General features: G+C 45.9%; 1 protein-coding gene across 6 annotated transcripts in view; it reads left to right on the top strand.

The window, feature by feature from the left end:
- MYO9A (myosin IXA) overlaps positions 1–21,949 on the top strand; it is a 181,654-nt gene that overhangs the window by 128,697 nt on the left and 31,008 nt on the right. For all 6 annotated transcript variants that reach the window (XM_085300723.1, XM_085300722.1, XM_085300724.1 and 3 more), the window contains 8 exons: positions 202–397; positions 3,806–3,925; positions 8,417–8,492; positions 12,339–12,482; positions 13,349–13,388; positions 15,339–15,461; positions 19,770–19,850; positions 21,111–21,221. In XM_085300723.1, coding sequence (XP_085156849.1) covers positions 202–397; positions 3,806–3,925; positions 8,417–8,492; positions 12,339–12,482; positions 13,349–13,388; positions 15,339–15,461; positions 19,770–19,850; positions 21,111–21,221 — 891 coding nt within the window. The remainder of the gene's footprint in view (positions 1–201; positions 398–3,805; positions 3,926–8,416; positions 8,493–12,338; positions 12,483–13,348; positions 13,389–15,338; positions 15,462–19,769; positions 19,851–21,110; positions 21,222–21,949) is intronic.

Genomic DNA, 21,949 nt, shown 5'->3' with positions numbered 1-21,949 from the left:
ACTCGAGGGGTGAAGACGTGCTTGCGGGAGAGCCCACCTTGGTGTATTTRTGGCTGCGGGTTTGCAGCTGTGGTTTTGGTACCGTCGTCACGCGTGGCAGGCCTGAGCCTTGGCTGTTGGACGCGTCCGGATCCACCTCGGTCTCTCTTGCCCATCTTGTTTACGGGTTCCTCTTTTCTCCCTCTTCCCTTCTCTCCCTAGGATTTCCGYGAGAAAAACACGGACCACATGCGGCCAGACATTGTCGCTCTCCTGAGAAGCAGCAGAAACGCCTTCATCTGCGGGATGATAGGGATCGACCCGGTGGCCGTGTTCCGCTGGGCGGTCCTCAGGGCGTTTTTCAGGGCAGTGGTGGCTTTCAGGGAGGCCGGAAAACGATACGTCGAGAAGAAAACCGGTAAGCGCGCCCATCTCCTAATCTTAACGCGAGTTTTTTCAGCAGTGCTATTGATCTAGCATGTTACTACGGTATTTTAAATAGCCAGTCTGACTTATTGATGTGCTCCTGTTCCTAAGAATCTATTTAAAAAAAAAAATCAATTGAAGTGTACAGATTTCCAATATCCAGAAGCACAGTGCACTGCAGTAACGTTTCCAGCTCCATTTGCAGTAGATTTTTAGCATGCTGTAACAAATGATTTTCATTTTCCTGCTGTTTTAACTTTTCCGTTGCGTAGGACTCAAGCATAGGCAACCTTGTGCGATTTACATAGAAGCACAAAAATCACCCAACAAAAAAGACAAATTATTTTTAGTGAGGAATTCCTGATCTGTTAGGGCTACGTCTCGGAAAAAACATACTAATTCGTCTCTGCGGTCTTTCAAGCTGTTCGCCCTCTTAAGCTGAAAGAGCGTGTCCCTCATCCAGCATAATTCATTGCTACGCAGTCATCTAGAACGGCCTCGCCGTCCGTGCGGAGCGCAGGGGCGTTAAATTAAAGGAAAGCAGCGGTGCATCATCATGCTGTGGCAGGCAATGCTTGGCTACGCTTCTAGAGCATTTCTCTGCATAAAGCAATTTTGGGGCAGACAGGTACAAGCTCTTCCTAGTAATTCCTGGGCACAAGAGGGCTTGAAATTCGTGATGAAATTAAAGCATCAGCAGGGAGAACGGCGGCTAAGGTAAAATTTAAGCGCAGGGCCACCGCCGTCGTTTTTAATCGGAAGCGTCCGGAGCTGTGCGTCAGGAGAGCCGAGGACGCGGGGACGAAGAGCGTGGAAGACGGTGCAAGCGGAAAGAATGATTTCCCGGTCCGCTGAGAATAAACCAGGAACAGTTGGCTTGGAAAATCCATATTTGCCTTTTCTTTGTGTTAGTTTTTGACTCTCATAAATCGTGGCTGGAGAGTGGGCTGCGCTAAAGCAAGCTGCTCGAGGAGATTAAAAAAAATATATCTGTCGGGTCTCCGCAAGCGGGAGCCTCCCGCCCTGCTGCTTTCGAGCCCTGCTTCGCCTCGGCGGCCTTCTGCGGTCGCGCCTGCTGCGTTGGCGCCCGGTGGTGCTGGCTGCCCGCTTCTCCTCCCTCGATTTTTTGCCTTTTTTGCACTCTTTTTTTTTAAAAAAAAAAAAAAAAAAAAAAAAAAAAAAAAAAAAAAAAAAAGGTTTTAAAAATATGGCATAAAAAAAAAAAAAAAAAAAAAAAAAAAAAAAAAAAAAAAAAAAAAGGCTTTAACTAGCCCGATTTGAATGCCTCAGAGGACGTGGACCTGGAACTCATGACAAAATTGTGGTAGATTAGCTAAGAGTAGCTTCACACCATGCATTTATGCCCGGTGTCCTTTTGTGCAAGCGTGCATGCATGAATTTCATAGTTTTCCAGAAGGCACGTTTCCAGTTATTGATTTCTGAAGTCCTGTCTGCTTCTGCTTCGATCCATCAGACAGGTGTTAACTAAAAGGCGGAAAAATGCCTGGAACGTGCATTTTTCTTTTTTCTTTCTTTAAAGTCTCTTTGCATTCTTTTGCATTAGACCCAGGTTGATACACGCTGCTTTTACCTGTCTGAAGGCCTGTTTGAGTTACACTTGTGATACCGAACTGAGCTTTTCATGACAAATCTTTAGCTGACATCTAACAAGCTTTGCAAAAATTACTTTTTTTTTTTTTCTTCTTCTTCCTTCCCCCATACTGCTTTCAATTCTGTCCTTGCCTATGCCGGTAGTGCAAACCAGTGCTACGAGCATCTCTGTGCTCTGCTTCAGCAGTGCTGGTGTGGGGCTAATCAGCGTCGCTTACTGCAGGCATTTGRCACTCTTCTTTTTTTGGTTTATTTTTCATTTTTGTGCTCCTAATATTCCTGCAGTGCAGCTTTTTAGTCCTGGTGTGGTTGTCCCCCGTAACTTTGAGGYGCACGGAAGCAAAGCGGTGCCACGTTGTGGGTTTTGCTTGGCTCCATGGCTCTTCTGCCCGTGAGATACCTCTTACGATGCTGCCTCCCTTATTGGGTTTATCTGGGAGGACAAGTTGCTGCACGTTTGAATTTGATTGGGTTTTGATGAACTTTGATTAAAGGAACATTATCAAGGCTTTGGGGAAATAAATTTGGCCGACTGTCATCTCTGCAGCCGGTTATGGTATCAGGATGAATTTTTTATGCAAACAGTCCTARTAACCCTGGTGAAAACTTAGAACCGGTACAGTTCCTATAAACTACGCTCTTGAAACTGGGAGCTTTCTGCCATGTTTTTGGTGTCATTTTACAGAGCGGGAYGTGAACCCGGCTCCTAGCGCTGATGAAGGGGTCACGCTCAAAAAATCCCATCGGCTTGGGCAGGATTCCCCAAACTAGGCACCAAAATAACCCTAAGAAATTAATATTAAAGGGGGAAAAACCCAATATTTGGCAAATAAAGGCAAAAACGGAAAACGAATCTTGCATCGAGCAGTACAAAGCGATGTTAACGTGAGGAAGACGATGCTTGACAGTGTTCCTCTGCGAAGTTCAGCTTGGTCCTTTCTGATGGTTTAATGTGTTGGTGGTAAATACTTCAMTATATGCTGACATAAGGTAACTCCTCAGCGACCTCAACACCCCTTGGCGGGAGCGTGACGTTTCCTATGGTTCTTCCGAGTTCCCTGAGCATTCCCGTGGCGGTGGAGAGGTGTTGTAACATCTCGCCCCCGCCGGCTGCTCGGCGCTGGGCTGCCGAAGTCGTCCCGGCCTCGCCGAGGCRGCTTCCTCGCCACCTCCTTCCAGCCCGGACGCAATCCCAGCCCCGATCTGGTCTACCTTGTCCTTTTGAGGAACGCCGGGCTCTGGTTAATGCTGAGGAATTTCTGTTTGGAATGGTAACGTCTCGGCAATACGCGGTACCAGATCGGGTTTGGAGGCGGCCGCGTCGGCGAGCGTCTGCGCAGGAAACCGYGGCTGACGGCTGGCAGGAGCGAGGCGAGGATTTTRCCCGGMGTGGTTAACAAAAGTCGAGATTTGYGCGACCTCTTTTCGTTGCTATTTGGTGTCCAAACAATCCTGGAGCTCCGCGCTCTGGCTCGCAAAGATCTTACGGCCATTAGAGCAACGGAGCTGGTGTCTCCCGCAGTCCGCGGGAAATACCCGGACGGTCCCGGGGCCGACGGGCTCCTCTGGGGCCGAGCGCCAAAGCTTCCTCGCCGGCCCGCGCGGCGCGGTGCCCTGTCTAGAGGTAGCTGGCGTTAAGCGGTGTCGCGGGAACCGCTGCGAGGCCGAGCGCCGCCTTGGACCCCGGCGCCCTGGGGCCGTCRGCAGCGTTGCTCTTTGCTCTCTCCTGATTTCTGCTCACGTAATCTTTCTCTTCTCTCCGTTTTTTGTTTTCGTTTTGCTTCCCAAGGGCATGATGATGCAGTGCCGTGTGCGGTTTTGAAAAGTGTGGATAGTTTTAGCTTTCTCCATCACCCAGTCCATCAGAGGAGCTTAGAGATCCTGCAGAGATGCAAGGACGAGAAGTACAGTAAGGCTCCATATCCCGCCGCCCTCTCTGACCCCACACTCACGTCAGGAAATGGAAACCAGGTGCATTTGGGCTAGCGAGGGTGAAAACGCGCGAGGAAACCCCCCCGGGAAAGCCTGCTGCCCTGCGCAGCCGGCCTTCCCAAAGYGAGGGGTGCAGGGCGCCTGCCTGTTGGAAATCAGGCAGAGCTTTAAGAGGAAACTCAAATGCAACCCCGTGTSTCTTCAGATACTGGATCGTTTTGCCGGTCCTTGCCCAGTTTACCTGCTGACGTAAGTCAGGATGCTGAAGCGAGGGGTTTTTACCATTTATCACGCYGTGCGGTAAGAAGTTCGAAGCGCTGCAGAGCCACGAGCAATATTCCTGGCTGAGGCTCGGTAGCCGCTTGAGCTCGACTTGCACCTTGCAGCCAGATCTTGGTCTTTCAATGAGATTTTTTAATTTTTTTTTAATTTCACCTGCATTAATTTCATCAGGCTTTTAAAAAGAGCATTAGCTTGAGAATATACCTAGATTGTTTCCGAGGGTTTTTACTTAAATGAAAGCATTGGGCAACTTTTTTTTGCTTTTCTTAATGTATATAGAAAGGGTGGGTAACGATGCACTTGGTCTCCGTTTCTCTCTCTCTCTCTCTCCCCTTCCCTCCCCCGTTACATAATAAATTCATTTTGCATGACCCTACGGACACTCCTGCCTGCGCTACTAATTGCTACGGCCGGGCTGCCCCTGCGGGGAGGAGAAGGGCGTCCGGCCGCGGAGCCGGCGGGTCGCCCGGGGTCCGCCGCGCCGTGCCAGCCAGCGAGAGCCGCTCGCCCTGCGGTCGTTTCGCTCGGGCGGCCGGCGGAGACCGCGACCGGACCGTAATTCCAGGAGCTGCCTTACCGCTTTCAGGGAGCGGTGATAAAACGGCAAGGCCAACTTTGAAAAGGGAGCATATATACGTACGTATATACTTACATACGTAGGTATGTATGTGTTTATACATGGAGTTGGTGCTTGTGTTTTTAGCCCTGTCGGTTCTGTGCCGTTATTCTCCTCCTCCRTTTGGCGTACCAAAGCTTACAGGACTAGAGCGTTGCTACAAGCAGCCTTAACGGGCAATTTTGGTGCCCAAATTGCTGCCTTGAAAATCATGCAACTTATGCCTGAATGCAAAATGCAGAGATTTGCTTTACAGAATCGAGCACGGTAAGTACAGTACTTGCATGTTAACTCTCTGCAAATATGTGTTTCCTGTTAGGACTCTTAGATCGGATTTCTCTTCTCGGCTCCCTGCAGTGGGGAGCATCGGGGGAGCAGAGGAAGCGTTTTCATTCCTAGTGTAGGCTTCTACCTTCGTTTTCTTTTCCTACAGTTTCCTACTGTTATTCCTTACTACTACGAGAAATTACAAAGCAGTAAGGCAAACGTGGCAGTAGAGTTTCCTAATTAAGTGACTTCATTGCTGATAAACTCTTAAAAGGCTGATGATTATCAATAAAKTGATTTTAATCGCAGGTAAGGTTGTGTAGGTTAGCGATAGGAGAGGTTCAGGGGTTTTTAGTTCACGGTTTGCTTAAATACGAAGAGGGAAACCCGTGCGACCAAAGAGTTGCGCTTAAATAGAGCCCTAATTTAATGTAAAGCAGGGAAGTCACATGTAAATATATTGCTGTTGAGTCCAACGTTTGAAAAATTGGCTTAACGCGGTGCAGTGCCACTGGCACTCGGCTTTTCCTACAGGTCCGGCGAAGTTGCATCCTTGACATCCCCGGCCGAATCTCTTATTGATCAATGTTCCCACGCAGCGGGTCGGCTGGGTGTTATCCGCGGCTCGTCTCGGTGAGGGCGGMTCGTCCGGTAGGCAGGTCGGTCCATCTTTCCAAAGCCGCTGCAGAAAGGGGAACGTGTTTTTGGAGATCACAGTGATTTTATTCGTGCAGYGTAGAGCAGATCGGCGTTTCAGCCTGCCCCCGAGCTGGGCATAGGGGACCAGTGGTCGCTACTCATGCCTCTTATTTTCTTTGCTTGCAGAGTGTTCGTATGTGCAGTTTATTAATACATATTCAGTATTCAGGATCCTCAAAGCCWCGTGCAAATCATCTGATTAAAGCTTTTTTTTGCTTTTAATTTCAAAAAAAGAAGAAAAAAAAAAAAACACTCTTGTCCTGGAAAAGGGCTGTCTCAATAAGCCCAAAATAGAAGTCTCCTTTTCCCAGTCAATGCCGAGTCCCATTTTGCTACAGCTTTGTCTTCGTAATTTCAGCCTGGCTCGTTTGGGTAGACAGTGGTTTTGGCTTTTTCTTTCGGGGATTTCTTTGGTGGGAAAGACAAAGAAGAAGGACAGACTTTATTCTAGAAAGGAGGGACCAAAAAAAAAAAATCTTTGAAATAACAGTGAAAGCCTTTTTTTCATAAGCATTATGGTCAAAAACATTTTAAAGAAAATGAGATGCTTCATTTTAAAGGGGCCTTCTGTGAGTTAATGGGAAAGTATCCAGGAATATATACTATATAAAAAGACAGATACACAGCTAGACATTATGTACTGGTTACTGTAGTAAATAATTTTAAGTTTACCCACGTCTCTTCAGCACTATAAACAGTGATCTGTGCCACTGCTACACTGCAAAACTATTTTCGAAATATTGCGGTATTTTGAGCAGAATTTCAGTTTGCCGTACGAAATCCATATGATAGCTGCGYATGTATTTCGTTACTCGAACGTGCTTTGAATCAGCGGCCGGAAGGAATAAAGATACCTGAGGRGAAATGTCTGTGCATCGGCTCATACTGGAAGCCCAGGGCAGCTGTTTGAGTTTACTCCCTTTTCCCCTTATAATCTTTCTCCAGAGAAGCAAATATTAAAATAAATAAATAAATAAAARCAGGAGGAGGAAGATACCTAAAACAGTGCCTAAAAATCCCATGCCTCTAGCAAAATTGATGCACTTTGTTAGCCTTAAAGCTTTACGGTCTTGGTCTTGGGCTCTGAAATCGGAACTCAGTTTTTTCCAAGAAGTTTCTAGCTGCAAATTCCAGGTTATTCTCATTTCTTCTTTCTTTCAAAGCAAGACTGACGGCCGCTCTTTCTGCCTTGTGTCGAGGATGGTCGTTCCCGCTGTCATCTCAGACGGTGGAAACACCTGGCTTTCCTGTGCTCTAAGGAAGAAACTTTTGAAGGGGAAATGCAAGTCTCGAAACACACGTTCGGTCCCGCCGAGCAGGGGAACGTAACAGAGATGATGGCTTAAACTGCCGCGAGGGAGATTTAAAAGGGAGTTTCGTACTCTAGGCGTAGCGAAGCGCTTGACTAAATTGCCTGGCTTGCTTTTCCAGAATCCGCAGGGATAGAGATTCCCAAACCTTTGGAGCGGTAGCTTTGGTCCTGCCCTGGAGCAGAGGGAAGAGCTGGCAGCGCCTTCCTGAACTTCTTCCAGATTTCTAGGACCTTTGGCCTCTTGCCCCTTAGGATTTTGAAGATCCTCACTCTTTATTAACATGCTTTGRGATTTCATCTCCGAGTTCGACCTCCTTTTCTTTTGCAAAGGGCCAAAGTAAAAGCCACCGTGTTAAATGAAATCATGCTAGCATGACTGGCTCAAGTCCTTGCCTGTTTTCTTCTGCGTTGGTCTTTAGAGAACATCCTTATGGCAACTTCTAGCCCAGCAACAGAGGTCTATGGAAGTGAYAAATGTGAGGAGGGGCTATATTACTCTTTCTTCCCATCCTGTTACAAACTATGATTTAGACTGCCTTCATTTTGGAGGGTTTTTCCTCTGAAATTTTGTTCCACTGCAGAAATAGCAGGCTAAAAGAATACATACTTCTGCAGTGTCAAGTGAGCTCTACAATGTTTCCTCTCTCACAGCGGTTAAAAATGGCTTGGCTGTTTTCCTGTCAAACTCCAGTTTGTCAGGTCTTTAAATATACGCATTKCAGTGACTTGTAAGGTATTTTGTTTTCCACAAAAATTGCCTTCTGTCAGAGCTTGGTTGCAAAACATTTCCACTTCTTGAGAAGAYAACAGGGGAAGGATCTGCTCTTGTAGGCTGCAGAACTGTTGCATTGTAGCTTCCTTGGTTATTTCTCATACGTGATGCGCTAGAGCTAGCCATCTGAGAAGATACGGTTGAGTAAGCCACGGGGCTTACGGCAGGCGGGTGAGCTGCTACCCCGGTGCTCCCCGGCAGTGGTGGCAGCCGTTTGCTTTGCCCCCTTCAGCTCTGCAAGCCCGTCGCTAGCAAAACGCGTGGGAGGGAAAGTAGTAYGCGTGAGCCAGCAGCGTTACTCCTAAGGTTGCCGACCGCGTGGCAAGCAAAGGGGTTGAGCTTAGCTGGTGAAGGATAGGGCAGCAACCACGACACCTCCTTGGCGCCCGTGTCCATGCCCAGCATGTGCCGTGACGAGTACATCCTCCTCCTCACCCTRGTCAACGCTAAGCTACGGCCGTGCTCGCTGCCCCTCGGTGAAGAGCCAGGTGAAACCTTTGTTTTTGATGTGCTGCTTTAGGTATCACTCGGAAGAGCCCACGAACGCCCCTTTCAGACCTTCAGGGAGCTAACACCATCAACGAGAGAACCCAGCGGTAAGTCTGCAAGGAGGTCTCAGAGGGGAGAATATCGCGTGTTGTTATGAGTGACCGCAGTAATGGTCCTTCCAGCTTGTTTTTTTTTTTTTAATTTTGTTGTCTTTTCCTTCTTTCCCTGTCACGTGGTCCTATCTAAATGTCTTTACCTGACTTAACAGCAGACACGGAACCCAACTTGCCTGTGTTGAAAGGCAGTGATTCTAAGTGATGGTGATGTGCGAGGTGGTAAGAAGCATGCAAAAAAAAAAAAATGAATGAATGTGCCAATAGCAAGGAAATAAGAATTTGTCGAGGCTTTTTYTCGAGACAAAAAGATGATGGTTTTTGTGTATGGAACCGCCTGCAAGAAGTCTGGTGCCTCCAGGCTCTGCTTTGTGTGGAGGACCCAGAAAGTTGTGAGGCTTGAAATGGAAAAATTTCAAACGTTTGCTTGCTGTGCAGATTTGTTAAGGGAAAATCAAGGGAAACCTGATGACTAGCATGAAGGTAATTCTGATGATTGGCAAGTTCCTTAATGCACAGGAGCTCTTCTACCTCTCCGTCGTATTACAGCATGTGAATTTGAGTTTAGTTGTTTTCACAACTTACAAGCTTTTTTATTATTTTTTTTTAATCCTTCCTTGGTAATTCAGGCCATTCAAGCAACTACTGAATGAAGATTTTTTCTTGTGAGTCAGCTATGTGCTTCAAGAGGGCTTCAGAGCATCTGTGCCCCTTCTGCAAAAAGTTCTCCAAATTCACTTCAGAATTAAGCTTCTTGTGAAGCAAAAGCGTCCCCATTTCAAAGGGAAACCTGGATTCTAATCCTTAAATCCTGTAAATTCGTAATTTTTCAACACTTTCCTCAAGTTTTGTGCAGAATTCCAGCTTGCAAAAATCACCCTACCCTATTGTGTCTTCAGAACCAGCGTTCAATATTTCTAGCTCCTCTGGTTGCACAGGTCTCTCTAAAGGTAAGGTAATGTGAAACTTCTTCTGCGCAGAGATCTTCGCGTAGAGATAAGAGGAGCTCTGCTGTCGGAAATGTTGCCACTGAGATGCGAGATGGAGCCYGCGCCACGTTTCCATAGCTGTACTGTTGCAGTAGGCTGAAGAAGGATGAGGTTGCTTGTTGAGAGAAAGCCTTCAGATGGGATGTTGGTGGCCAGCCCCATCCCACTTAACAGATTTGTTCTCTTTTCTGAACGTACACRTCAAACCCCAGAGGTGTGCTTGGTGGTGGATATGTCTGCCAGTGTTTTCCTAGCCCAGRATATTTCCGTTACCTTAGCAAGGGTCCATCGCTGGTGCTTTTTGGTGGTAAAGGCAGAGAAATTCCTACTGTCACATCAGAGTAGCARGGAGCAAGAAAAATATATTTGTTTACTCCTTGCTGTGGAGTTCAGTCTATGGTCAGCTGTATTTATTTGGCTTAAAACAAGCCAGCATAGCAAACAAATTCCCTTAAATGTCCAGAAGATCAAGGGTAATGACTGTTGTGGTTTTTCTTCCTTCATCCTCAGCAGCTGTGTCCTAACAACTGGTTCCCCTCAGAGTAAGGGCAGACAGTTATTCCTTGCACAGGGCTGACATATTTGCAGTGATTGACAGAGAAAATATTTATGGAGGCATCACAAGGACTATGTTTCTCCTGGTGTGGCTCCTCAGCAGCATGTTCCATAATCTTTGGTTCCTGTATATACAATAAGTGACTGGTCCCCGAGTATCTGAGCCCCATCCTTCCAGAAGTGCAAATCAGAATGTAACCTCTCATTAAGATCTTTAAAATCCAGAAAGCACTTTAGGGATAGGCACGCAATTTTAGCATCACCTGTTGCAGATGGTCTTGATCTGAAGGCGCACGACTTTATAGAAAGTAGGTATRAATTGCACTTGTCAAATAGGAAGGGGTCGCAACAGAAATAAAGGTGGCGCGCATAGAAAAAAAAATTACTTGAAAACAGATGCTATTTAATTATCCGTCTGTTCAGAATTGCACTGCTATGACTTCCCAGTGCTTTCTAACAGATAGGCCAGTAAGCAATTTAGAGCGCTAAATTAACCAGAGGAATTTTCTTTCAAAGCGCTCTCGTTATCCTGTGGCTGCTGCTAAGTCTGCGCTGTAGCTCCGGCCCGCAGGATCGCCTAGGGCATCCTTCTGAAAGCAGATCCGAGGCATGACTTCATGCCGGAAGTAGCCGAGCAGGGCTTTACCGAGCAATGCGTGCTCCTCAGATCTCCTCCGAAGAAAGTGCCTGTGTGGTTGACACATGCTGTTACGGCAGCTGGAGGAAAGCTGGCTTCAGGAAAGCATCAGAAGGACAGCTATGCCTTCAAATTGCCTTCAGCAGCCGTTGCGTAATTAAAACCACGCCGTCGCTAACCAAAAGCTCTCGGGCTGTCTGTTTTCATGCAGCAGAAACCATTTGCTGTTCATTGATGTCTTAAGAGTGTGAAAAAAGGCAGGTGTTGACCCATCGGGCTTGAAACAGCCCGTTCTGCTTGGTGGGACGATGAACCTCCTGAGTGACCGAACGGCGGACCCTGTGTGTGTCAGTTAGGAACGAATAGAGTTACCCACATAGAGTTACGTGGGGCTTTCTGGGGTTTCCTATTCTTTAATCTTGTTCAGAATCCATATAACCACATCCTGCGCCAAGGCAGAGCGCGCTCTGCTGTCACCCCGGATTAATGAGGGGGTTGCAGTTCCTGAAAGTGGCCACTGAGGTTTCGTGGTCCTGGTCAGCTTGTGATTTTCCCCAGCAAGTAGGAAGTTTTTGACAGCTAGGACCTTTATTGTATAAAGGCAAAGAAGGTGGGATGGTGAGATATTAAAAGAGATATTTAAAGATAGATGCTAAATAAATTAGATATCAAGCTAAATTTCTTCTTAAAGCTTCTTGGTGGCCTTTCTGGAATCGAAGGGCTGGCTTTAAAAAATAATAAAAAAATGATAAGTTCTAGAGCACAGTTTACTGTGATTCATCCTTTCTTTTGACAGTAGTATGTGTCAAGATTTAACAGAAGCTAGGAAAGACTTTGAGAAGCAGTGGGTTGAGACAGTAAGAGAACTTGTATCRATTACTGCAGGGTCACATTGCTCCAAGGCTCTGGCTACAGACTTTCAGAGTTGGCTAAAGTGRCAGGTTTTCAGTCTTGCTTCTTTCTTTCAGTCTAGCTGTTGCTGATATTTCCCCTTCCTCCAGATGAAGACTTTAAGGGCTGTTTCAYTGGGGAACCTCAGAAGACAGCGATGCCTGCCTGAGACCCCATTTAAATGACCACGTTCTTCAGGACCTGGCCAGGAGACTGCTTTACTGCTCTCCTCCATGCGTTYGGTCTCTTCCTACTCCTTTTTCTTCTGCCTATAATAGTTCTGGTGGTTTGGCAGACCCCACGTCCTACCTGGATCTGCCGTGTTCTCATACAACCATTTTTGCAGGGCTGGAAAAGCCCCTGAGCTTATTGCACCAAGAGAGAGGCCTTGCTTAACCCCCAGGAATCAGAGGGAGGCCCCGCAGGCATCCGCAGACCCAAGTTGTCTGCCGGAGAGAGCTGGATGTTGTTATTCTCATGACGATAGTTAGATCTGTTTATGCATATTTGATTTTTAAAATGTGATTAACTAACTGATTGCTTTACATGTTGTGTCTGGCATTGTGAACTTGCCGTGTGGGAGTGAATGACTAGTGAAGAGAATAAACTTGTGATTGTCATTTTCTAATGAATTATTTTATAATCTGCCAGTTTAGATTTGATTTGTAAATAAAGGCTCTCTGCACTTCATTTTATATATATTAAAAAAATGTTTTTTGTATATCTCCGTGAAAGCGTGTGTTGTGACTGCCCCGCTTTGCATTTCAGTGATGCCTACGGAGTCGGCTGGAACGGCAGGATGGGGATTCGGCACAGCAGACTCTCCAGCCCGAGCTCTTTCCTAGACAAAGATGGGATATTCGTTAATTCGACCAACAGCAAGCTGCTGGAAAGGGCCCACGGCATTCTCATGTTAGTACAAAAGGATGGGATTTTTGGCTTTATTCCTGGAGTATAATAAACCACATGGGTAAATAGCCACAATAAATGAATGTTTCTAGCTTAAAAAAAGAAAAAAAATATTCAGAGCTCTAAGTGGACTAGGACATTGCAAGGCTGGGTCAAAGCAACCTCAGTAGGTTCTGTGTGTCTGATTTTATTCAGTCTCTTATCATTCATTTGCAATGACAGGCACAGGGAAGTGAGAGAGGGAGTGAGGAATGAATCTTCCGGTCAGACCAGTCTCGAGATATGACAGTGATGTTATACAGTAACATTGTTTAACGTGATATTAATGTTTCCATTACAAATTAGATGTGGAAATGACATTGGTGAGTCATGCTACATGCTCATCCGAAGTTTCGGAAACCCTTGCCAGAGCACTTGGAGTTAAYGTGTGACGCGGGAAAGCAGGGCGGTCATTGGTTTTGCGGTGCCTCTCCCCTGCCCACCCCATCACTTCTGATGTAACCACTCGTTTTAATTGGATACCTTCCCTTTAAACACGTACAACTAAATCTGTAAGCCTGCTATGCAGACTGCAGAAGAAATGTAGTTGCAGTACAGATTATGGGAAGCAGTTGCTTAAGGTGATTTTTGAAGTGGTTATTTCATAAATTCCTGTTGTGTCCATTTTTCTGGACCTTGTGTTACGTTTATTGCTTGTACAGTGTCAAAAACGCATTTCTGTCCTTTGACTTGGATATGTCAGGACTAACGCAAAAGAGACTGATTTCTCAGTGGCCAAATCTGAGCTGTCCTGTCACAACAGCGAACGCACAGCCTCCAGTCTGCGGTTGTACGCTTGGATTAATACGGGCCATTTCTTGTCTCCGCAGGCGAAATAAGAACTTCAAAGCCAAACCCAATCTCCCAAAGGTGAGAGACAAGCAACGTTTTTACCTCTTCTGCTGCTAGGTTAAAACTGTGGGTACAACGTTGAAATGCTAATGTGCGTGTAAGGAAAATTGCTCGTTTCTAGTCCAAGACCTTTGGCAAATCAGCTCTGGCCTGCTCCCTTCRGCACTCTTTTTCTGTAAAACCGAAGGGTTGCAAAGCGTGGTAGCGGTGATCTGCGCTGGGAGAGGGCTGTGTGAGCTCCTGCCTCCTTCTTTCTCTGTTGAACTTTGATAATTAAGTCTCCAAATTGAAATAAGTGAATAAGTTTTGCAAGATGTATTTGACAGAGTGATTTTCAGGATGATACAGATTTTATCTGAAGAAAATCTCTGCAATTAACTAATTCCACTCTGATTACAGTATTGCTGCATAATATATTTGATTTGTAGTGCCTGTTACCTTTGAACTGCTTGTCCAGTTTTCCATCTTGGCTGCATTTATTATGCTCCAAGACACAAGATGCAAAGAGATGTGTTGTGCGTAACTGGAAGAATAATGTTTTCTGTGGCCGATGCGGATATTACTTTGGCAGTTGGAGAGTGTCTGGCTGATGCTGCCTGTCTTCTGGTGATAATTTTACTTGCTTAAAAAGTGAACAACATGATATAAATATATGGAAGAAATGGTTCTTTCTTGCTGTGTAGCCCCATAACTTTCACTGGAGAGAGCTGCTGTGTGCCGTGGCCCTTTCCCTGGCCTTGGACCGTAGCAGTGGTGCACCTCTATGCTGGTGAAAGAGCAGAAGCCTGGATAATGGCAGAGTGGAGCTGGTGCCAGTTTCCACCAGGATGACGTACTCGCCCGAAACCCATTTCTTGCCCATAATGAAATGACCTCTGGAAAAAAAGAGAGCRCTTGGCTGAGCTGCAGGCCACGCAAGCTGCTCTGGTGTCCTTCCTTCAGTCTTCCTGTAGTGCTGATGCCAGTGTTGGAGCACCTCTGTGCTAGAAGTTGTATAACTTGTATGCAGATAACGCCTTTGGTTAGCACTCCAGACGGGCGTTATTAAATAGTTTTCYGTCCTTCTCAGTTGTCTGTTAGCCTGCAAAGCGTTAAGGCTGACTAGCTCTCATTCATCTTGGGTATCTTCCTCTCCTGCAGGAATGCAAGGAGCAACCTTTAGTTTTACCATTCTCTGTTGCATACTGATTGCACCTGGAGAGGCCCAGAAACAATTAATAAAATTACTGTTAATTAATAGTGAATAAGTTGGGAGTGATGAAGCAGCCATTTCATAGTAGTTGTAAGGAAAGGAGTTACTAGTGGGATAGACTTTTTGGACTAATATTTTGTTCTCAGCATTCACGGTTCTGACTCAGTCCAGTGGAAACCTCCACTGGCTTTAGTGCCTGTGTTTTTCAAGCAAACCAGGTTCTGCCTTGGAGTGTCTCATCCTCAGACACTTACTCTTCACAGGTCTAAGCTGAGATACTTCAGTCTCGCTGGCGAGCATGTGTTTTCCATCTACAGCWTCCTATTCACATTAGTGCAGCTGCAGGGCCTGCTGGTTACATCTGATAGCTCATTTTCTGCATGTGTATGATGATTATTTGCAGTGACCRTAGTTGGAGGTGGTTGTTACCATTCCATCAAAATAATCAACAAAGGGGTGCCTTTTCAGTGGTGCTTGTGTTTGCTTGCAGCTGACCATTAGTGTGTAGCAGAGACAAACTTCACATGGTCAAGGATCCCCTTGGCAAGTCCTCTGAGGCCAAGGGAAGCCTGGGGGAATGTGATCCAGTGAATCTGGCTCTGGCCAAAATGGGGTAGAGCTAACTTGTTCCTTGATATTTCCCATTGAGTAGAGTGGTTACCCTAAGGAAGCCCTGCAGAAGACAGATATAAAGAGGCGTGTAAAGGATAGCTTCATAACAAGGTCTGATTGCTGCTGTATTTACAAAGAACAAAATAAATCTCTCTCTCTGACAGCATATGCTGGACGTGAAATCCCTCAAGCACCTGACTAACCTGACGCTGCATGATCGCATCACAAAATCTCTGCTCCATCTCCACAAGAAGAAAAAACCACCCAGCATCAGTGCCCAGTTCCAGGTAATTGAGTTTCATGTTTGCTCTGAAGACAGAGAGGTGTTAGAGAGAGATTTTTATCGATTTAACAGCAAGTACCTGCTCGGGCTCCCAAGGGTACATAGGAGAGCTTGTAGGCGCAGTGCCATCGTGTCTTCTGCGCCATTTAAGACATGAATTCGAYTATGGATATGGTTTGGATAAGCTATGAGGGAATGCAGAAACCTGCAGGTATCCAACTGATATAAAACAGAAACAAGAGTTAAACTGGATGTTATGGTGTGTGGGGAGAGGATGTGCTGAAACGGGAATGAGTTAGGGTGTGAGGAGGAGGTGAAGAACAGTGAGATTTTCAGCTAGGGGTGGTCTGGAAGGACGGTGCTGGGGAMAAAGGCAGTTAACTTGGTTGTAAAATCAGGGTGGGCAAAGCAGCAGGCGAAATACTGTATGGGACCTGGCAGAGGGATGGATTGATTCTGGTCTCTGCCCCGTCTGTGATTTTTTTTTTTTTTAATACCTTTGACGTGGTTGCATATTTTATCAGGCGTAGTTATTTATACAGCATGAATCTCTCTCCACCAGTGTGYGTATGCCTTGTTCTTTGGCACCTTGCTTTCAAAGCAATCGTGTCATGGTGTTTCCTGTGTAGGGTCTATGAACAGTAAAATTTGGGAACGTTGGCATTTTARAGCACGTTTACTTGCATTCTCTGTCGGGAAGTCAGTCTGTTTTTTGTCAGTTAGACTGTGCATCTTGATAGGYGCTGAAAGGTCAAAATCTTGCTGCGTTATCCCAAGGCACATACAGGGATTCTGAGAAGAGATCGATACCAACCCTTGCTGCGTTGCCAATGCTCTGCACCACTAGCCTTCCCTGCGAATAGCTACAGCTAAAATAATTCTCCAATAAGCGCATCAGGGCTTGGAAATTGCCACAGGACTTTTACGGTACAAGCCAGATGCCCAAACATGTGGTAACATTAGAAAGCAGCATTTCAGTGAAAATCAGTTTCGAAGAAAGTCTGTTGTGTTTTTTACTTTGCTTTTTGGAGAAGTTCATTTTTAGGAAGTGTCTGTGCATAAATTTGGATAAGACTAAGTAAATACATATGCATGCACATACACACATATATATATGTGTGCGTGTATATATATATAATTTGCAGAATGTGCGTCTGCATGTATATTGAGCTTAGTCTAGTCTGATGGTATGCTGGTTAAAATATAACTTCTTCAGAGTGTCGTTAATACTATACCGTGGAGCGGTTGAAAAGAGAACGTCTTGGAATGAAATGCATTCCTGAAACCTATTCATCCTGCAAGTGAAATTCTAAAAAGCGTCGCAGTACATGGTTGGGATTCCTRTATGTTTCCTAGCGTACAAAAATAAGTAGCAAAAAGACCTCTGAGCATTGTAAGGATTCCCTCCCTACCCCCACGCCGCAGAGCAATTTATTGAAATGCCGAGCGCTGCCTTACGGTTTCTGAAGTTCACTCGCAGCGACTGGGCAGCCCGGGAGCGGCGCCTGGCTGCAAACAGCGTGTCCTCTTCTAAACGAACAAAAACGTGTTCAAGTCGGAGTCAGGACGGCAGCACACTGGCTCCTTGTATTACTGCCTGGTTCTCCTTTTAGAAAAATGCAGGGCACTGCCACCCTAATTTCATTAAACACTCATAAGAGAGAAGCATTTCCTCTGGAGACCAGCCTGGTGCAAGCCTGCAAGATAGCTTTTTATCAAGAGCATGCTAATAAAATTGCGGCGCGTGGAATTGGGTCACAGACAGGAAACACAGAWGTTTTCTATCGTGCATTTTTGCTGATAAATGCTGCCTTGTGGCTAATGCCCGAGCTTACGGCTGTGCTGTCTCGTATTGATTTTAAATGTGCCGAAGATTATTGCAACCTATGGGCGAAATATCTCTGAAAGCAGCGTACGTACGTGCGGCCAGCTGGTGAGGGCAAGGTTAAAAGCGGAAATGCTGCTGCTGTGCACGGCGTTAGTGCTTGTGAGTCACAGGTGTCTTCATTAGGGGACGCTTTAGGAGCGGCGACGGCTTCCTCGGCTGAGAAACTAGCCTGCCGGSAACTGAACTGAAATGCAGAGATTTATGTTCTCTCCTCTCGCTCTGCTGGTGATGCTCAGATGGGAAGGAGCCTGCCCTTCCTCGCGCGGGATAACGCGGAGATGATTAATCCCGCACTAGAAGGATGAGTAAAAGTGGTGAAAGAGCGCGTGGCGGTGAAGTTTGCCGGGCAGAGGATAAAGAAGAGTTAATCCAGGGACTTTGCCTGTACTTTACGGATTCCTGATGATAAGGGCCTAACAGATGGGGGTGTGTGTGTGTGTGTGTGTGCGTGCGTGTGTGTAGGGGAAACCATCTGCCGCGTGCAGATTATTGATGGTTGTTGATGACGGGAAGAATCACGCCAGCATCCTCTGTTCTGTAGCTGCGAATCGTGCGGTGCTCTCAAAAGCTGCGCCTTGCCCGGGTCTCCAGAAATTCCCCCATGCCTAAAGCCAGTCTGTTTTTCTCGGGCACCTTGGTGGCACTGCTGAGAGGTGAACCCCTGGCGACGCCGGATGTGGGACCGCTTTATCTCATGCGGGCGCCCAGCATGGGAGAAGAGAGCATGGCTGAGATTTTTTTTTTTTTTATACAGCACTGGCCAGAGCCAATCTACATAGCAGATTATTTGTTAATGAGATGTTTTTATTATTTATTTTTTATTTTTTTGTAAGTGATTTAAACGTACCTGTCAACAGAAGGCCATGGGCAATAAATCTATGGCCGTGYGAGCCAGCTGGGGTTTGCTGCTTTGCAGCCTCTTCCCTGGGCCGGCAGCGGCAAGGCAGTTTTAATGGTCTGCAGGAGCGCAGCTGCCCTGCACGTGCGTGTTTAATTGATTGCTCTTACCCAGAGCACTGTTACTGTATGTAGCAAATGCCTATAAACATGAAAGGTTTCCCGTAAAGATGTCTTTAAAGTGATCAGAAGTAAAATAAAAGGGTACGTGCGCACAGATTTTTTTAGCTGGAGTGCTTCTTATTACGCGCTGGTGCACACGGTTTTATGAGTATATGTATTCATAAAAGTGTAACTGTATGTTTATAGTAAATATACAACCGAAAATCTCTGAAACCTATGGGTTTCAGAAGCTATTAAAATCAAGTGGGCACCACAAATAGTCAGCGCCCTGTCAGCAACAGGCTCAGYCCTTAGAGACGTTCAGAGCAGTTGCACGGGGGAGCTGCGGTGAAGGAGTCCAACCGGGCGCCGCGTGGCCCGCGGGTGACTCCGTGTCCTCGGCCAAGGTGGTGTTAGTCAGGGAGCTTGTGCTTCACTGCAGGAGAGGTTTGCGAGCTGGAGGCGTCCCTCCGAACGACGTTCGCCGGAGCTGTTGTAAATGGAAGTGACACCAAGACTTCTACGCCCTACATTTTTAATAATCATGTAGAAATGAGGGGAAATATTACTGTTGTCAAATCTTGGTGTTATAAATGACCCATATTTATTGCAGGTTATGATAAGAAACGGGCATCTAGAAAAGCGTTGGTTCTCAGGAGACACAATTGCATTTCAGCAGAAGAATATGGCCAAAGATATAGCAACTTTGAAACTATTCTTATCTGAAAACAACTTATGGCATGTTTAGGGTTCACCAGCTTGTAAATTCAGTTATTTGAAAGAGTGGGAAGTTGCTCAGGAAAAAGAGAACAGGCAAACTATGGGAAGTGAATATTAGAGAAAGCTGCCAGATCTTCCCATTGCAAAGCTATCATGAAGAGAATTCACTTCTRTGCCAACAATAATGTTTTTACAATAATAATAATAATAATAAAAAAGGCAGGAACAGATGCTGCATGGAATCATTTTTGAAAGAGGAAAACTGTTTAAAGAACATCAGTGACTGTACTGTATCCCACAAATGTTTGCTAGATAGTTATCTTGGAGCTCCCACTCAAATCTATAAATGGATCGTTGGGGTGAAATGGGAAATGACTTTGGGCTCCAACGACTGATGAGAAGGGATTGAAGACTGGGGACTACCTTGAAGTGCAGTTCTTCATGATGTGTCGCTATGGATGTAATTTCTGTCGGAGCCTCAGCCAAGCAGAAGCATATTTGTCTCTAGCTAATTTGTTGGATACAAAGCAGTAACAACCAAGTTGTAGGATGTCTGAAATGCTCGTTTTGGGGAATGAGTTCCTGTCTGCCTGGTTTCCTCATCATTTGTTCAAARTTTTGTTTTCTGATTCAAGTGCCTGGATTTTCATTATCCTCCCTGCTCTCATCCCCGTTTCCTGGTTTAAGATGTACTCTCTCTTGCAGGCATCGCTCAACAAGCTGATGGAGACTCTTGGGCAGGCAGAACCTTATTTTGTCAAGTGCATTCGCTCCAATGCTGAAAAGGTAAACGCTGACCTCTGAAATGGCGCTGCTGAAGGCTYGGGTACAAAACAGCTTCTCAGCCCTCACTTGTGCATAGACTAGTTCCCTCTCTGACTGTCTTGGAGATCAGACAGCCCACTGGAAACCCATAATGTGTTGAGATTTTGCAAGCAGAAACCTTGCCAGTTCCAGYGGTAGGGTACAGCCGGCTCAACCTGCTGTTGAATCAGAAGCTCAAAGCGATGTGCCCTACAATTTTATCCAGCATGCGCATGTTGTGCTGTCTTACCGTAGACTAGTTAAATTTCTAGGACTTTGGAAAAGTCCTTCTGCAGCACAGCCACTGGGTTGGCGAGAAAGTAAATGAAGTGACTTACTAGGATTGGAGCTCTCCTTTCGTTCCCAAGGTCCTGCTTGAAATGTACAGCGTCTTGAGAGTCTTTTATAAATAGCTAAATGTTCGAGCTGAGCTAAAAACTGCTGCACCACTGAATCTGGATTTAAAAGGTGCTTGTTAAAGCATATGCCGTATCATTTGGGGATAGAATCGTTCTTGATAAAGTGCATTGGCTTTTCCTGTAGTTACAGAAATAAGTATATGAAAACTCTTTAGTAAACCAAATTGACTCCTTCAAAGTTTCTGCCGCCTGTCGGAGAGATTTACAGGCCTGTGAATCCATTTTTGCCACCACTGAGCCCTGAAGTGTGTTTCTTTAGGTAGAATAATTTTTTTCTGTTTGGAAGAGCAGGTCCTTTCAGAATCAACCACGTTATCCCCACTGACTTGGCAGTGCATCGTATTTCATTAATACGACTTCAAAGGGCTGGTTTGTCTCATGGCCTAGGGACCCTTATTTTAAAAAGGAGGTTGTTGTCACGCTTTCTTTTGGGCTAATCCTTTGTAGTTTTACCCAGACATTAAAAAACAACAGATGAAGCTTTATGCCTAGTAGATATTTTCGTCTCTCCCTCCCTTACCCGCTGGCTCTGCTGTTGATGGGAATCCAAAGAAGYGTTCTCTTCTAGACCATAGCTTTATGTCTAGTTGGATACATTGGAAAGTCACCTCTGTCTGATGRCTGTTCAGAAAAAACAGGATTCAACCTTGGCAGTGGTAGTTCCCGGGAAACCACGTTGCCTCTTTCTCTTTACGTCGTTGCCAATATGGATGTCACGCCAGATGCRTTACATGTGCTGAATCAGTTTGCCCGTCCACGCACTTAAAAGCGGTCGGAGTTAAAGGAAATATTTGCTCATCATTGGCCGGTTTTTCCCTTGCAGCTCCCGCTGCGGTTCAGCGATAGCCTGGTGCTCAGGCAGCTGCGGTACACGGGAATGCTGGAGACGGTTCGGATTCGCCAGTCAGGATACAGCTGCAAATACTCCTTCCAGGTTGGATAAAACGTTTTCGGCCTTTAGCCACCTTTATCGTCATTATCCCAGTTGTCTGCACAGTGCTAGCTTGTAAGCGCATTCTTGTTTTTTTTATGAGGGAATGAATTTATGYCTTGTGCAAGACAGCATAATTGGCCACGGTCAGGCGTGGAGTAATGATGCGCTGTGCTGCTGCACCTAATCTCCAGCCTGCTCTTCTAGATCTAAGCAAAGGCTAGACGCCCCTCTGCAGATAACKTGACGTTTTTCTAAATGCAGACATGTTTTTTCACAACCTGTACTTCCATCTTTTTGCACAAAACTGTATCTAGTTTGCACGCGCACTCACGGGCGTGTTTTGAAATCAGCCGCCCCGTGTGCTTGGGATCAGTGAATTCGCTCAAGCTCTTTTGACGAAATGAGGTGCCACAGCTTGTCTTTCAAGGACCAAATTTTCTACTGCACCTCCCCAGATCATTTAGTATTATCTCTGCAGAGGGAAAACTGGAAATTCTTTCTAATGACACTGGATCCCCGTCTAAGCTGGTCCAAGCCAACAAAATGGACCAGTGAAGTTTGGGGATTCCTTAGTGCCATGTCAGAAGTTCTATGAATGCTTTGGGAAAATCCTCCTCCGGGTGGACCAGACAGCTGACAAATTCTCATCATCTCACCTTAAGCCTCCTGTTGGTCACTGAGAGATAGATAGATAGATTTTTTTTCTTTTTTCTTTTCTTTTCTTTTTT

This window comes from Rhea americana, unplaced genomic scaffold (genome assembly GCF_003343005.1).
Source record: "Rhea americana isolate MKP2758 unplaced genomic scaffold, rheAme1 scaffold_168, whole genome shotgun sequence".
Taxonomy (NCBI): domain Eukaryota; kingdom Metazoa; phylum Chordata; class Aves; order Rheiformes; family Rheidae; genus Rhea; species Rhea americana.
The sequence above is the reverse complement of the archived record's forward strand: the minus strand, read 5'-3'. Positions and strand labels throughout refer to the sequence as shown.